At 44.5% G+C, this 17,030-nt stretch overlaps 1 protein-coding gene across 1 annotated transcript; it reads left to right on the plus strand.

The window, feature by feature from the left end:
• Nucleotides 1–2,492: 2,492 nt before the first annotated feature.
• CLEC14A (C-type lectin domain containing 14A) lies at nt 2,493–10,272 on the plus strand. Its single transcript, XM_083509253.1, has one exon. The coding sequence runs from the start codon at nt 4,500–4,502 to the stop codon at nt 5,823–5,825; it is 1,326 nt and encodes a 441-aa protein (XP_083365379.1). The 5' UTR covers nt 2,493–4,499; the 3' UTR covers nt 5,826–10,272.
• Nucleotides 10,273–17,030: the final 6,758 nt, after the last annotated feature.

The following is a 17,030-nucleotide window of genomic DNA, read 5'->3' on the forward strand; positions in this document are numbered from 1 at the left end:
CTCACTGGAAGGACAGATCGTGAAGCTGAGGCTCCAATACTTTGGCCATCTCATGAGAAGAGAAGACTCCCTGGAAAAGACCCTGATGTTGGGAAAGATGGAGGGCACAAGGAGAAGGGGACGACAGAGGACGAGATGGTTGGACAGTGTTCTCGAAGCTACCAGCATGAGTTTGACCAAACTGCAGGAGGCAGTGGAAGACAGGAGTGCCTGGCGTGCTCTGGTCCATGGGGTCACGAAGAGTCAGACACGACTAAAGACTAAACAACAACAGCAACAACAATTTTCTCTTCCTCTTGTTTTCAGTAGCTCTTTTGCAAACCCCTCTTGCCTTCCCCACTAAGATGCTCAGTTATTGAGCCATTATTTCAAATTTATAACCCACCCTTCCTCCCCAATGGGTTCCCAGGGTAGCTCAAGATAAGAATGAAATTACATAATTCAAAACAACACTGCAGTTAAAACCAGCAGCGTATAAACTTCATAGACGTTGAAGGGTCAGCCTAGGCACAATGCCAGGGATTGAAGTCTGCTATTTATGGCAAGGCTTAAGGCTTCCTGCTATTCTAGCAGGTTTCCCTTGGAAACTCTGCCTCGTTGCAAATGACTTGAATTCTCCAGAGTTTTTATTTACTCTCATATGGGCTGCCATTTGAAGGCACAAATACTTCACTCTGCTACCATTCCCCAAAGGAGTATAGTTGTCTCATGGATACTGCACAGTATATGAAATGTAGCTTGCACAGATGCTATGAAAACCTAGGCTTTCTCTGCAATGCTATAGTCTCAACCAATGAAGCAACGGTAGCATAACACACTGTCCACAAATAACAGATGGCAAAGTTTAGACTTACTACGGGGTCACTGTATGTGTGTGTTGTGCGGATGAATAGTCTACTGGACTTCTGAACACAGCAGCTGCTGAAAGGGAGCACCGATCATTGCATTGTTTTTTAAGGCTCTCTGAAATACCCAGGCATTCTGCTGATTGCTATGTTTCTGTTTCTTTTTACAGGATTTTATGAATGCTCCTGCATTTTAGTATAGCAGGAAAAGATTCAGCCTCTCAGAAAGGAATAAGAAAAATAACGAAAATAAGGGCTTGCCCACACCAGAGTATAATGTGAATCAGAAATTGCTGTTCTCATTAACTTAGCATCACCCACATGACATCTGCAGCAAATAACTGTGAACTCACACATTCCCCCTCTGAAGTTGGGTTTCCCAATCAGAGAAGTAATTTTAAAAACTGACCTCAGCCTGGTGCACTTGGGGTAGTGGAAGTTTTGCTTTGGGTTTCTTTTTAACTTGGAGTGGCTCAACCCTCCCCTTTAGCTACTCCCCTTTCCAGACCCCTCCTAAAAAAAAAAAAGGTTCCTTTCCAGCAGTGTTTGTGCTTACTATATGCAGTCTCTCTCCATTTGCGAGTGCTGTATCGAATGATTGTTTCAGTCACTTGCTCAGATTTTCACCAAAAAAGGAGCATTAAAAATAAAAACTGCCCTTGCAGGTACAGGAAGCAGAAAAGACAAACAGGAGGAAAGAAAGGGCTGACATTTGTGGGGAGCAACTCCAAATCCTTGCCTGGCTTAGAGCAACTCACTTTTTAAAAAGTTCTCTTGTGCAAATCTGGAATATGGAATGGGAAACACCAGGACAGGTTTGGTAAGCGTGAGATTGAAAGCACAACTGTTTGCCTCAAGTAGCAGATTATTAGAATAGGATGTGCACCAGGCACATATTTCAGTCTAAACTACCTTGCAGGTTTGTTGTGATGATAGAATGGAGAGGAAGAGAAGCATGTATGCCACCTTGAGCTCCCTGGAGGAAAGGCAGAATACAGATATAAAAAATAAATACATAAATAAACTTAACAATACCCTCTTGCACTGATCTTATTGCACACCACTGGTGCGTATAACAAAGCCAAAATTTGGAAGATGTTAGTCACTGTTCTCAGACCCTTACTTTGGCTTGGCTCTTTCTTCTTTATTTCTTTATTTTTCCAGGGGAGGGGGAAGAGAGATTTCAGCCACTTTATGAAATCCTGGCTCTGTACTAAGATCAATGGAAAATTTGCCACGAATTTCAAAGAAGTCATGATGAATTTTCCCAACTAATTTCAAAGAAGTCATGATGATGAATTATGGTGACATTAACTTACTCAGAGCCTGTGTTGATACTGCTTTATTTTTGGCGTGAGCTGAGCAATGAGAGATGCATAAATCCTGGCTAAGCAGCATAGCTGTAGGAGTTAAGGGGGTGAAGAACTGTAAGAGACAAATACAACCCCTGCAAACAGGTCCCCCCCCCGCCCCCGTTCAGGACAAATGCCAAACAGGGGAAATAGGTTCATAAATCATTGGGAATTAACTCCCTAGTCGTCGTTTACTTTTAATTAATCATTAAAATAAACGATTGCATTGTCCAGAGTCCATAGTTGATGAGATACTTTTTACTATCACCTTTATTATGGAGCATTTCTGGATTTTCGTTTAAAAACGGAAATGTCAGGATATGATTAAGTTGGAGTGGTCAACATGACATCCCCTCTCCACTGTTCACTTGGTAACAAAGGAAGGGGTGAGGGCGGTTACCTTTTTCTCACCTGGAAAGTACACAGAAGGAGGAAATTGGAAGAGAGGTGCTGCTTCCCACTCTCTCCTTCCATCTGCTCGCTGCAGATTGGTTTTGCTTTCCCTCACCGGCAAAGTGTGTCCATTTGAAAACAGATGTAGGTGGTCTTGGCAATGGGGTGTAGCCACACCTGTCCAATGGCGTTGTGGGTTGGTGTATACCAAGATCACAAACATGACTTCCGTCTTCATTCACCTGGAGCATGTTCAGGGAGGAAAAGGCATTGATAACCTAATCCATACAAATGTTTTCAAATACATATCAAGTAACTAACGCCAGCCCTTGTGGATGGCAGGATCTGGACGCAATCTAGATTGACAGCAGCATGCTAAGGATGAGCATGAATGATACAGGGTTGAGAAAAAACTGTATTTTCGTGCAATGAAGGGGTTGGTGTGTACATAGCCATTGTTTTCATCAAGCTCTCCACCACAATCTCTTTCCTGATCAGGTACCCACCACCTCAGACCTCATCTCTGTATATGTGAATTTATGATTCCACCACCACCACCACTTTACATTTGCTTATACTGAACCAAATTGGAATTTTAATACTTATTCCTCTGGAGTTACTAACAATCCCATTTCCGCAAACCACCTTGAATAGCTGGATTTCATCAAAAGCTTGGCCACCACACTGTTTAGCCCTGTTTTTTAAAACATTTTTAAAAAAAACATCAGTCCCAGTACAGATCCTCGGGGAACCCCCACTTCTTCTACCCCTCCATTGTGAGAATTGTCCATTTATTTCTACTCTCTTCATCTGGTTCTTTAACTACTTACCAGTCCTTTTTACCAGTTTACCCACATGGTCTCGGATTTCCTGCATAAGAACGTAAGAAGAGTTTCAGGAAAATGGCTCATCTACTCCAGCATCTTGTTCTCAGAGAGGCCAGCCAGATGTCTGTGGGAAACCCACAAGCAGGACCTGCGCACAAGAGCTCTCTCTGTTCCTGTGGCTTCCAGCAACTGGTATTCAGAAATATTACTGCCTCCACTATAGGGACTAGCCATCTCATAAGCGTCTATCATTTCACTTCTTACTCACCATTTTTCTAAACTAAGTCCTTTTCTTCATAGAAGAGTCACTTCATCTGCCTTGTTCCTTTTTGGTTGCCCTTTTCTTAACCTTTCCCAACTCTGCAATATCCTTTTTGATGTGAGAACTCTACACAGCGCAGTATTCCAAATGCAATCACACCGTAGAGTTGTATAATGGAATTATGAAATTGAGTTTTATTTTCAGTTCCTTTCCCAATGATTCCTAGCATGGAATGTGCCTTTTTCACTGCAGCTGCACACTGGTAGGTTGGGAGGGTGTGTATGTGCTTGCATGGGAGGGGGTTAACTAGGGCCTTAATGCCCTTGCCCTCCACTGCATTTCATCAAGCAATTATTTTTCTGATAGTTTTAAGATCCGCTGCAATCGGTGCAAAGCTTTCAAGTCAATAAAAGGCACAGAGTTCAAATAATTTATTAAACATCCGGCCTGTGTTTACTAACACGGAGGTGAACAATTCAGCCCAAAGAACTCGTCTGCCTTCTTGCGCCTAGTTTATGCGGGCGTTTCTCCCTATAAAGTGCAAGCAAAGAAAAGTTTCGCTGCCGTCTGGGTTTTATTTATCAGATGTTTCCAATTCTGGAAGGGAACTTTTGGCGCGGGGACTTCAACAAATCAAGGATGTTAAGGTCAAGCCTAACCCCTGACACATTTCCTTTCAGCCACTGAAAGGGAAGGTCTGCGGGAGCGAAGATATTGTTGTGATGTGAGCTGTGAAGAAAAGGAGTCGCCTCGACGCCACATCCCCGCCATCCAGACTTGGCTGGTGCTCGCGAATGCCACTGCGGGGAGGCGAGGCAAGATGAGGGGCCTGGTGCTTGCCTCTCTCGTCCTGATGCAACCTCTCCCCGTGCCAGGGGGCCCCACTGCCGCCGTGCGCCCCCAGAGCGACCACGCCTGGTGCCACCCTTCGGGGTCCTGCTACAGCGTCCACGTGGGCAGCCTGAGCTTCCCCCGCGCCCAGGAGGCCTGCGCGGCGCACGGCGGACGCCTGAGCACGGCGAGCGGCCGGGTGGAAGTGCAGGCCATCGTGTCTCTGCTCAGAGGGGTCGCCCGCGGCGGGTCGGGCGCCTCCTTGTTCTGGCTGGGCCTGGTGAGGAAGGCTCAGCAGTGCACCATGGAGGAGCTGCCGCTGCGGGGTTTCTCCTGGGCCTCTGCCGGAGGGCTTGTTGCGGAGGCGAGGAACGAGAGCGCGGCGGAGGGGAGCCTCTCGTGGGTGAAGGAGCCCAGCAAGTCGTGCACCACGCAGAAGTGCGCCGGCCTGCAGGTGACTTGGGGCGAGCCTCGAGCCGCCGAGTCGTGGGGCCTCGCCGAGCACGCCTGCGCCAAGGCCAACGCGGGGTACGTGTGCAAGTACAGCTACGCGGGCGCGTGTCGCGCGCCTGGCGCGGGAAGCCACCTGCACTACGCGCTCCCTTTCCGCCTCCAAAGCGCCGCCGTGGAGTTCGGCCCGCCTGGCACGGTGCTCACCCTGAGGTGCCCCGGGCGGGAGGCGCGCTTCACCTGCCGCCTCTCGCCCGACGGCTACCGCTGGGAAGGCACCGAGCGCGACCTCTGCTCCTGCCCCAGCGGCTACTGGAGCCCGAGCGAGGGAGCGTGCGTCGAGCTGGCCGACTGCTTCGGCGCCCGGGGCGCCTTCCTGTGCCTGTGCGCCTGGGGCGCTCGCTTGGCGGCGGACGAAAAAGCCTGCGTGCCGCCGGCGAGAACTGAAACGCCGCCGTCGCCTGCACTGTCTGCCTCCCCGAACGGCTCTTCGGACGGCCTGCCTGGCCGGAACGACTCCCTGGCGGCGACCTTGCCCTCCGAGGTGGGCAACAGCAGCAGCGCCCCCGGAGCCGTGTCTTCCAACTACCTCTTCATCCTGATCACGGTGGCTGTGGTGACGCTGGTGATCCTGGTCATGGCCGCGCTGCAGATCTTCCAGGCCTGCTTCAGGCTTTGCTGCTCCAAGGGCTCTCAGACCAAGAAGGACGGAGCTCCGGCTACGACGGCCACGACCGCAGATGGCGACCCCGAGGATTCGGATCATTCCCTGGGGCCCAGCAAGGCAGACTCCGCCGAGGTTTCTCAGGATGAACCCAAGCCTGTGGCGGGGCAGGTGGAGGAGGAACAGCCGCGAGGGGACTGAGGCTGTATTTGAAGGAGGCAATGGACTTTCATTCAGAGAAGGCGCTTTTATTAGGACAGGAATGGGGAGCCTGTGGCCCTCCAAAGGTTGTTGGACTACAACTCCTATCATCCTTATCTGCTGGCCATTCTTTCTCAGTTAAAGTGCTAAGTAGCTCCACAGAGTGCTGCAAGAGACAAGTCTCATTAAGACCCCCCCCCCAAGCTGCTTGTAGAACAGTGTAATCCTATACACACTTACTTGGGAGTAAGTTACATCAACTTCAGTAGAATTTTCTCCCTGTGGGACTCCCAATTGCTGCTCCCCAGCTCCCATCACCCCTAGTCAATGGGCAAAGGGATATTGGGTTACAGTCCAGCAACACCTAGATAGCCACAGTTTCCTCATCCCTGTAAAAGAAGATTTTTATGATTTAAATAGCTTTCCAACATTATTTTGAATCTGGTGTTGTCCTCCGTCCTTACTAGTCTTCTAGGGTGCCAGTACAGTTGTGCATGTGTGTGATCTATTTGTGAGACTTAGAAAACAGCCTGAAATCTTAGTACTGTGTCTCGACTGACTCATGGATTGGATGTATGAGAACTCATAAGAGAAGTGTTGGCCAGTGCATGCTAAATTTTGTCGCACAAAAGCATTATCTGTTCCAGTTTCCTTAAGTGGGAATTCCAAAAACCTGCAAGATATGTCTAGCTTATACTGGCTCGTTGCTCTGAATAACATTGTGGGGTAGAAATCTGTTAAGATTTCACTGAGGGTCCAGCTCATTTTCCCACCTTCCATTTCATTGAGGTCACTTTTGGAAGTCATTGGCCAACTGAGGTGTGGTAGGTTTTGACTGGGGAGAGAGTCTTCTTGGTGGTGGTGTCCAGGTGGTACAGACTGTTTTGGGGGAAGGGGTTACCTGGCACTCATGCTGTAGCCTTTTCAGAACCATGCAAAGACCTTTTAATTTCCCCAAATATTTGGTTCCAAAATTGACTGATCTGAGGCTGCCTTTATTTGAAACTTTTAATTTTGTTATATGTTTCTGTTTTTTTATATGGCTGATTGTTTTCTCTACAGATTTGGTGTAAGCCACCTTGGAATATTCTGTTTTACAGGCAGCGTTAGAAAATGTATTAATGCATAAAATGAAGATTTAAAAAATGAAAATTAATTGGTACACACAAATGCATGCCAGTAGCCCGAGGAAAGCCCTGAAATATACATTCTGGATTCTGAGTCAGTCCTACTGCCATTATTTGATTAAAATTGGGTGTGATCCAGGCCCAATCACTATGCCAGCTCCAGGCTAGTTTAGTCTGCAACAGGCTTTTTCTGGCTCCTCCACCTTCCACCCTAGCTGGCATCAGCAATGGGGCTACAGATGTGGCAGTGGCTCCAGCACTCTTATCATGCCTTGCCAGGGTTTGGTTTGCTCTGCCATTTTCTCACTGCAGAGCACTGTGGATGGGACAGTTTGGAAGGAGAAGCAAATGGGGTGGGAATGTGGGGAAATGGGACTCAGTGAAAACTTTAAGCAACATTTCTCTCTTCAATAAAGGAAAGGGGTAGAGGATTTCTTTTTAAAGTTTTCTCTGTTGTCTCCGACTCCACAGCTGCATTCCTTGCATTTCTCTCTTTTAGCATTACTTGAATAGGGACAGTCCTGCCTGTATGTGTGCATTTCAGCTAAGGAATATTTTAAGTCAGTATTCAAAAAACGTAAATATTGGTACACACCCACACACCAGCCCCAGATCATTTGAAGAGGCCATTAATTTCCAACACAAACCATATTTTCAACAAATATGTATGTAATGTTTGTAGTATATGTTATAGCATTGAGTGCTTCTAAGGCTCCTAATGTTCATCGGTTAAAAGCACAGAAAACCCATTAACATTGCAAAGGCAGGGATTGCCCATTCCATCTAGTACAGTAGGACAGTGTATCCTCTTGTCACTCTTTAAATCTTATTTCTAGACCATTAATTCCTTCTAAGACACTTCAAAATGATTATATGCATCTTGAAGCAGAGGGGGAATGTAAGCTATGATTATGAATATATGATGAATATTTGATGATTGATCTTCATCACATAATCGGGAGTAAAATTCAAATCCTCAAAAAGAGACGTTTAATAATATTTTAAACTACAGAGGGCTTGATTAAATGTGCCATGGGATTACAGTGAAATTGAAAGGTGGCCAGGGGCAAAATTAAAAGACTTCAAAGGACCATTTTTAAACACCCACCCGCAAAGTACTACAGTCTAATGAAGATTTTAAAAACTGATTAATTGGGCATTTCCCTATCATTTGGTGAAAATTCTTTTCATCTAAAAACAGCTTCATCTCCTAAAACCACTATCCAGGATATATTCACATCCACCCAGCAAATGAGATCTGCATGTGCTGCTTATGATGTGACTGTATACTGCAGTGTTCATCTGCCCTCTGCTGAACTTGATAGATGCAAGCAATGTAGATGGGGGTGTGTGTGGTCATGCTGGTCTTGGACCACAAACCACATGTAGTCATGTTCTATTAGGGCTGCATTCAGTCTGTTGGCTCTGCTACAAATACCTTGATGTGCATAGCTCTCTATGCTCAATGGGGTACCAAGTTATCCATATTGCTTTGGAGGGAACAGGGAAATGACCATGAAAGCCCTGTGTGTATACATCTCAGAACTACCAATAATGCATGAACTCATTAGATTTGGGTGATCCATTGCAATACAATGTAATACCTGTAATTCAATGAGATGTGATAGTACAGCCTTCTGTTATGTTGTGAAGAGTGTGTGAAAAGTGCACCAATGCAGTCCATGCTATAGAAGCATAGGCACTCTGGTTCCTTGGATCATACATTTGTGGAATAGGGTAGCTGTTTTTAGCATGAAGCCATCAACTGTAACTATTACATGGAACAAAAAATAAGTCCTACTGATTTTGATGGAACTTTAGGTTGGGAGTTTCAGGCTAAAATTCTAAGCATGACACTCAGAATTATGGGCAAACACGGTAGTTCCACGTCAAGCACTTTCCTTCTTTTCCATGATAGCTAGGTGCAACATGCCTGGAGGTCCTGACCTCATTACACAGTGCATGCCCCTGCCAGGAGCAGACAATATTGTTGAATAGTAACAGGGAAATGCATTGTACTAGGGTTAGGGCATGAGAAAAGTTGTACAAATGACTCAGGTGAGTCACTGCTACTTACCAGAAGGGGGAGCAGAAAGGTTGATGAAGTGCAAACACGGCAGCTGAGCCAGTCTGGTGCTCCTGCTGCTGTGTTTGCACTGTGCCACCCTCCTCCTGGTAAGCAGCAGTGACTCACCTGCCAGGAGATGAGCTAAGTATCTCTGCTCAACCATCCTGTCTGCTACTGGTTCTGTCCCATAAATTGATTTTGTTGTTGTTTGTAAGTCTCAACAGCATGATCTTATACATACCTACCCAGAAATAAGGCCCTTGGGAACTTCCAGGTAAGTGGGTGTTAGTGGGCTCCATCTTAGGGGTTAAATCAATGGTGCTAATCATGAAACATGGAATAAAATGTATCCCTGAGCAGGTTCCAAGCACCACTGAAGTAGCAGGCTGTTTTTAACAGGATTGCAGGCAGCATTTCTTCGCTTCTCAGAAAAGCTCAAAAGAACTGTTGACAAAGTGCCAATTAAGCAGCTGTAGCTTGTGTATCAAGAGACAAGTATTTTTTCTCTATAGCACAAAATCAGTATAGATGACTTATGTGTTTACTACAGACAATGCCAGCATGGGTTTATTGTTTGCTGTCTGGGGGCCTTTCAAGATGACCAAATAAAATAAAACGGAAGTACAGTGCAATCCGATATATTTCTACACAGAAGCCAGTCCTTTTGGAGTTTTTCACTCTGGTATAAAACTTAAATAATTTTAAAAGATCACAAAGGAGTTAGAAGATTGGGTTGTTGTTCCAAGTGTTGTTTTAGAACACAGGCATTATCTAATAAACACTTCTTATAATGACCACCTTCTGCTGGGCAGTACTTGTTATTGCAACAGATGTGTTTCTGGTGATGGATAGATTTGGCTGTAATGTTTTCCAGTGACAAAATACTGTAGTTTGATTGCTGGAAAAAATGTAAGCCAGTAATCACACATCTACTGCAAATGTTTGTTCTTTCCCTGATAAAAGACAGACGTGTCAAAATTAAAATATTAAATTGTACCGGCAAATCAAATGAGCACAAATCTGATGAAACCTCTCTCATCTACCTAAAGGTAAAGGACCCCTGACAGTTAAGTCTCCCTTTGCTCAGTCCCAGCTCCTGCTAACCACTCATCTACCTACCTACCTATTTATCATTTCTTTTTGATTTATACTGTGGCGTGGCATCATATATGCTGTAGACAAGGTCTTAGGTGATCTATATGCGAGTTTATATCTGGAATTGTGAAAATAAAATCGCAATAATTCCTCTTTATATGTTAATTTAAGAGATAACTACGCTCATGACAAGTTGGGATATAGTTTTTTGTTGTGAAAAGGATGCCTTTTTGGTGGATCTGCCTTGTTGCGAGGAAGTTTTAGAAAAAGATCAAGGTAGCAATTAAAAAGGACAACAGAAATGGAGCATGTAAAAGAATGATAGAGCATTCTTTGAACCATGTAATTCTTTTTCTCTGGATACAAAAGAGATCTTCAAACTGTTATGAACTCATTTTATGTATGATTGAAGTTATGCAAAACATTGCAGAATCCCTATCCACCCCTTTAAGAGTGGAATGAGAAAATGAATGCTTTGAATATATGCCTTCATGTCACAGCTTACAAATTATATGGCAGTGAAGAAAGGGAAACAGCTGGAAATTTTGCTTATATAATTGGAAAACTTTTATTAAATATTGACAGAACAATTGAAGTGCAATATACCCATGTTCAATGCACATGAAGTGCAGTCTTATAGGATATACAATGCATGCCTATTCATAAGTCCCATTGAGTTCAATGAGTTAATTAAATTTATATACTGCCCTTCTTCCAAGAATCACAAGGCAGTTTACAGTATAAAAACAGAGAAATGCATAACACAAACATGGAATCTAGTTCATTCCCCTGCAATTCAGGAATACGCAGCTGTTTCATACTGAGATCGAACCTGCAACCTTAGCATTATCAGCACCACACACTAACCAACTGAGCTATCCAGGCCATAATAGCAAACAAAACAATAACTCCATCTATAGTTTAAATAGCCATAGATTGTTTGATTAGCCAAAGGCCTGGGAGAAGAGGAATGTTTTCACCTGGCACCTAAAGATATGTAATTAAGGTGCGAGGTGAACCTCCCATTCCTGTGCTTGTGAATGTTCTGTTTTTAATGTAACCATAGGAACATGTCAAAAAACTGGCCATCCACATGTTGGACTACAACTGCCCTCATCTCTGACCGTTGGCATGATATAAAGGATTGCACCTAGAAGACCATAGACTCCCCATCCCTGTTTTATTCAAAAGCTCAGTATTGTTTAATTTGAACCAATAAAATACTATAGATAGCCATCTTTTTTTGTTTACTACACATATATATGAGTAGATTTGATTGGGATCACAGGTAGTCTTCCAGGCAGAAAGCAATAATTATTTGGGAGGAGGATTAGAATTCTGCCAGTTCTAAATTAGTATTATTGCACCATGGAATCTTCATACGGAGATAAATATATTGCTGCAATGACTTTGATGCTTATTTAATGCTTGCAATGTAGCAATAGTGCTGGCGATACATCAGACAAAGAAGTCAGGCAGTCATTGTCCAGAGAGCTTGGTCTACTCTGATGTAGTCTAGTCCAGCCATTCATCTAGTCAGCCTAGATAAGATACCTTATTAATTAGATAAATGTGAGTTTCATCATGAGTGCATCGGTAGCACTGGGAGTCTGCTCTTTTTCTTTCTGAAGCGGTTTTGGTTCCCATTAGAGGTGAGGCATGGATGTCCTTGAGATGAAACTCAAATAATCCTCTTCAAGCCAAGTGAAGTACAGTCAGAATCTTTGTTACTACTAATTATTAGAAGAAGGATGGCAGGCGAGTGATGTATAAACCAGGCCTGAGATCAGGACTAGGCCTCAAATGCACCCTTCCTGGCCTCTCTGGCTCCATCTACACTATACATTCAAAACAGTATCATAGCACTTCAGGTTCCCATAGCTAAGAGCTGCAATTCCCAGAGTGGGACTCTTCCAGGGGAACTCTGTAAAGTGCAGCTTTGTGAAGGGAATAGCGCCATTAACAATGTGGGAATGTTCAGGGAGGCAGGAGAGGATATATTGTTTAATAATATCCTTCGTAACTTGCGCTAGCAAGTTCTATAACTTAGCAGAGTTTTAACTTTTTAAACGCACAGCGGTTAGCTTGTTGCAAGCTCGTTTAAGCTTCTAAAAATAGGATTCCTGGTAAGTCCCCTTATCTCCTCCTTAAAAAGAATAGACAGGACAATCTTATTTAAAGTCAATAAAAGAAGTTTACTCACAGCATCATCAGTTCACAGTTGATCCCTGAAAGCAGACTTAGGTTACAAAATATATACAGTGGTGCCTCGCAAGACGGAAAACTCGCTAGACGAAAGAGTTTTCCGTTTTGGAGGTGCTTCACAAAACGAATCTCCTATGGGCTTGCTTCGCAAGACGAAAATGTCTTGCGAGTTCCTGCGGGTTTTTTCCCCTCCCCCCCTTTTCTAAGCTGCTAAGCCGCTTATCAGCTAATAGCGCTAATAGCTCTAATCCGCTAATCTGTCAATGGGCTTGCTTCGCAAGACGAAAAAACCGCTAGACGAAGAGAATCACAGAACGGATTCTTTTCATCTTGCGAGGCACCACTGTACACTGGAATCTATCCCATAAAGAGATAGTCCCTTTGTGCTCTGTTTACTGAAAGCCAACAGAGCATCTCTAGCTGAAGAGCTATTGCTTCTACGATGAATGAAGTCAGAGAGAGAGGGGTGTGTCCCAGGTGCTTTTGTCACCTGGGCAGGTAAGGTCATGCCCACCTCTAGTCACATGTAGAGGTAATTTGTCCCAGCCCAGGAGGAAACAGGAAGTTTTCTACTGGCTGGTGCAAACATCCCCTTTCATGTTCAGTCTAGGGATGTTGTATTTGACTGCTATCTGTGTTTCACACCCCACAAACAAACTGCAGTTCTCAGGATTCTTTGGGGGAAACAGTCTGTTTAAATTTGTATGATACTGCTTTAAACGTACAGTACACATTGGGGCCTCTATCTGGCCCTTGGAGTGCTCCCCAGGCCCACACCTTCCCCCTCCTCCAAGCCTGCTCTGCACCCTTCCTGAATATTTATGCCTGGCTGGAATGCGCTCTTGGGTCCTGATGGTGCTCTGATGGAGTAAGTGAGTGTGAAGAAATAAGCCAACTACAAAGGTAAAATTTCCATTTATTGTTGTGCTCACTTTTGCCTTTAACCCCATCCACTACTGCTGTGTGGTCCCTGGAAGGTTGCGCAGAAAGGAAGATGTTCTTCTTGAAAAATATATCCTATCCCTGACATAACCATGAAATTGTTCACAATGATACCTTGGATTGGTATCATGGGCCACAGATCAATGGACAGAGCACATGCTTTGCAAATAGATTTAAATTGCAGTCACCCAAGCCAGCTATTTACCCTGCAGGGACAATATAAGGGTGTGCATGTGTATATACAATTAAAAGTAGGTTTAAACAAAATGTTCTTCCAGTCTTCCCAAAATCTCCAAAGAACTTCCTAAGAACTCCTTCCTATTCAACAATATTTAGAACTTGGTGTTTCAGCTCTCCTAGCTGTCTCTGTCAAATAATATGCAAAATAAACCTGCCAGGATGATAGGAAGAAGAAAGGTTTTAACTGTACTATTGATTTTCTGAGCTGCAGAGATCAACGTGTTCTGAATTTTTTTTTGTCTTTTGTATGTGCAATCTAGTTTTTTAACATAACCATCTGGAGCAACCTACATAGGACCTTTACGTTGCCAACAGTTCTACTACCCAAATGTGTCTGTGTAGCTCCCACTGAGCCTTAATTGGCTCCCTGATGAAAATGATGCATTTTCCATTTCATTAAACATATTCCAGCCCATCAATACATAACACAGTTCGTATCTTTGAAAGTGTTAAACTAAATGGCATGAGAATCCACAAGTCACTTGCTTTGAATGGAATACAATATTTGCTGTCACCATGTGGGTGTGCATTTAGTGGGGAGTATTTTATACATGAAATAGAAAAAACTAAAATAATCTCAAGATGATTTTCCATATCAGAAACGAATATTGAAATTGGGTCATGTTGCTCTTTCCTGGAGGAAAAGAATTTAAATTAATAACTGCTTGTTATTCCTGTTCTACTGATGAGGTGAATGTTAGATTGTCATCTAACACAAGGAACTCATACCCTCCAACATTTCTCTGATGAAAATAGGGACATCCGATTCAATAATAATAATAATAATAATAATAATAATAATAAGTAGTAGTAGTAGTAGTTCACTTTTATATCCCTGACTGGGTTACCCCAGCCACTCTGGGCGGCTTCCAACATATATAAAAGCATAATAAAACATTTAAAACTTCCCTATACAGGGCTGCCTTCAGATGGCAGGATGGGGGTGGGGGGTTGGATGATGCCATACCCTCCAACATTTCTCTGAAGAAAATAGGAATGCCCTAAGGAAAGCGGGACATTAAGGGATCAAATAAAAAACCAGGGTGGCTTTTGTAAATCCGGGACCGTCCCTGGAAAATAGGGACAAAATAGGGTTTGAAATACTGTTCCTTTAATAAAAGGCATTAATTTATATTATTATAGAAATTCTTGCAGAAGATTGAGAATCTGGAACAGGTCAGATGATTTGAGAGTTGGATGTGTCTACAGTATTCAGGAATTGTAATTATTGAACACTAATTCCTCAGAATGTTTCTAATAACACCGTAGCATAATTAAAGTGCAGTAAAACACTGTTTTGAAGGCTTAGATTAGAAAGCATTCATGTGTTATTGCAAGATAAAACATTTTTTGGCCGTTGTCTCTCCCCTTCTTTCTTATAAAAGCTAGCCGGGAAGGACTGGGCGATGGGCTTTGTGGGGTGGTGAATGCTTCCCTCCGTGAGAGGCGGTTATTAAACCGCTTCTTAAAAAACCATCTTTAGATGCGGCCACGATAGCCAACTATCGCCCAGTCTCAAATCTTCCATTCTTGGGCAAGGTGATTGAGCGAGTGGTTGCTGAACAACTCCAGGCACGCCTGGAAGAAGCGGACCATTGGGATCCCTTCCAGTCGGGATTCAGGCCTCATCATGGAACTGAAACTGCCTTGGTCGCACTGGTTGATGATCTCCGGGGGGCTAGGGACAAAGGTGAGAGCTGTTTCCAAGTTCTGCTGGATCTCTCAGCGGCGTTTGATACCATCGACCATAACATCCTTCTGGACCGTCTTGAGGGGCTGGGAGCTGGGGGCACTGTTATACAGTGGTTCCGCTCCTTCCTCCTGGGCCGTGTTCAGAAAGTGGTGGTGGGGGGATGAGTGTTCAGACCCCTGGGCCCTCACTTGTGGGGTGCCTCAGGGTTCTGTCCTCTCCCCCATGCTTTTCAACATCTACATGAAGCCGCTGGGAGAGATCATCAGGGGATTTGGGCTGGGTGTTCATCAGTATGCGGATGATACCCAGCTCTACCTCTATTTCAAATCCGAACCAGTGAAGGCAGTGAAGGTCCTGTGTGAGTGAGTGCCTGGAGGTGGTTGGAGGTTGGATGGCGGCTAACAGATTGAGGTTGAATCCTGACAAGACAGAAGTACTGTTTTTGGGGGACAGGAGGCGGGCAGGTGTGGAGGATTCCCTGGTCCTGAATGGGGTAACTGTGCCCCTGAAGGACCAGGTGCGCAGCCTGGGAGTCATTTTGGGCTCACAGCTGTCCATGGAGGCACAGGTCAAATCTGTGTCCAGGGCAGCTGTTTACCAGCTCCATCTGGTATGCAGGCTGAGACCCTATCTGCCTGCGGACTGCCTCACCAGAGTGGTGCATGCTCTGGTTATCTCCCGCTCAGATTACTGCAACGCGCTCTATGTGGGGCTACCTTTGAAGGTGACCCGGAAACTACAACTAATCCAGAACGCGGCAGCTAGACTGGTGACTGGGAGCGGCCGCAGAGACCACATAACACCGGTCTTGAAAGACCTACATTGGCTCCCAGTACGTTTCCGAGCACAATTCAAAGTGTTGGTGCTGACCTTTAAAGCCCTAAATGGCCTTGGTCCAGTATATCTGAAGGAGCGTCTCCACCCCCATCGTTCTACCCGGACACTGAGGTCCAGCACCGAGGGCCTTCTGGCGGTTCCCTCACTGCGAGACGCCAAGTTACAGGGAACCAGGCAGAGGGCCTTCTCGGTAGTGGCGCCTTCCCTGTGGAACACCCTCCCACCAGATGTCAAAGAGAACAACAACTACCAGGCTTTTAGAAGACATCTGAAGGCAGCCCTGTTTAGGGAAGCTTTTAATGTTTGATGTATTATAGTATTTTAATATTCTTTTGGAAGCCACCCAGAGTGGCTGGGGAAACCCAGCCAGATGGGCGGGGTATAAATAATAAATTATTATTATTGTTGTTGTTGTTGTTGTTGTTGTTGTTCTTGTTCTTGTTGTTGTTATTTTATCCCCAATTGTAATTTTTCCTTAGTTATTGGGGAAAGAAACATACCCCCACCACACAAACTTTTTTTTTCTGTGGAGCTTCATGGCTCTAGCTATATAACTCTAGAGAAACTGACTAGTAATCATAGGAGCCAACTCTTAGGGGCCATGAGGACTTTGGCCCCCGCAATAAAATATTTGCAGGCATTGCCATTCAAATGGTGGTGTGCATCATGTCATGTGATTGATTATGAAGGGCAGAGCTTACCTGGGCCCCCACAATATTTCATTCAAGCTGGCACCCCTAACTGGAATAGATGCACCAGTGGTTTGACTCAATATGAGACAGCTTCCTGTGTCCCTAACTGGTAAAATATTGTTATGGGTTTGTGGGGGGAAAAGGATCCCCTAAAATTCCTGAGTGCTAAGTTCTCATACTTTCTGAAGTTAGTAAATGGGGGGTTCTGATCGATGGATTTAGTAAGGCCTAAAAAAATAATATAAGCCAAGCCAGCTTCCTTGAGAGATTGCCTGAGTGAGGTGCTTTCAAAGCAGAAAAGCAAAA

This window comes from Podarcis liolepis (genome assembly GCF_965112155.1).
Source record: "Podarcis liolepis genome assembly, chromosome: 1".
In the NCBI taxonomy this organism is placed as follows: Eukaryota; Metazoa; Chordata; class Lepidosauria; order Squamata; family Lacertidae; genus Podarcis; species Podarcis liolepis.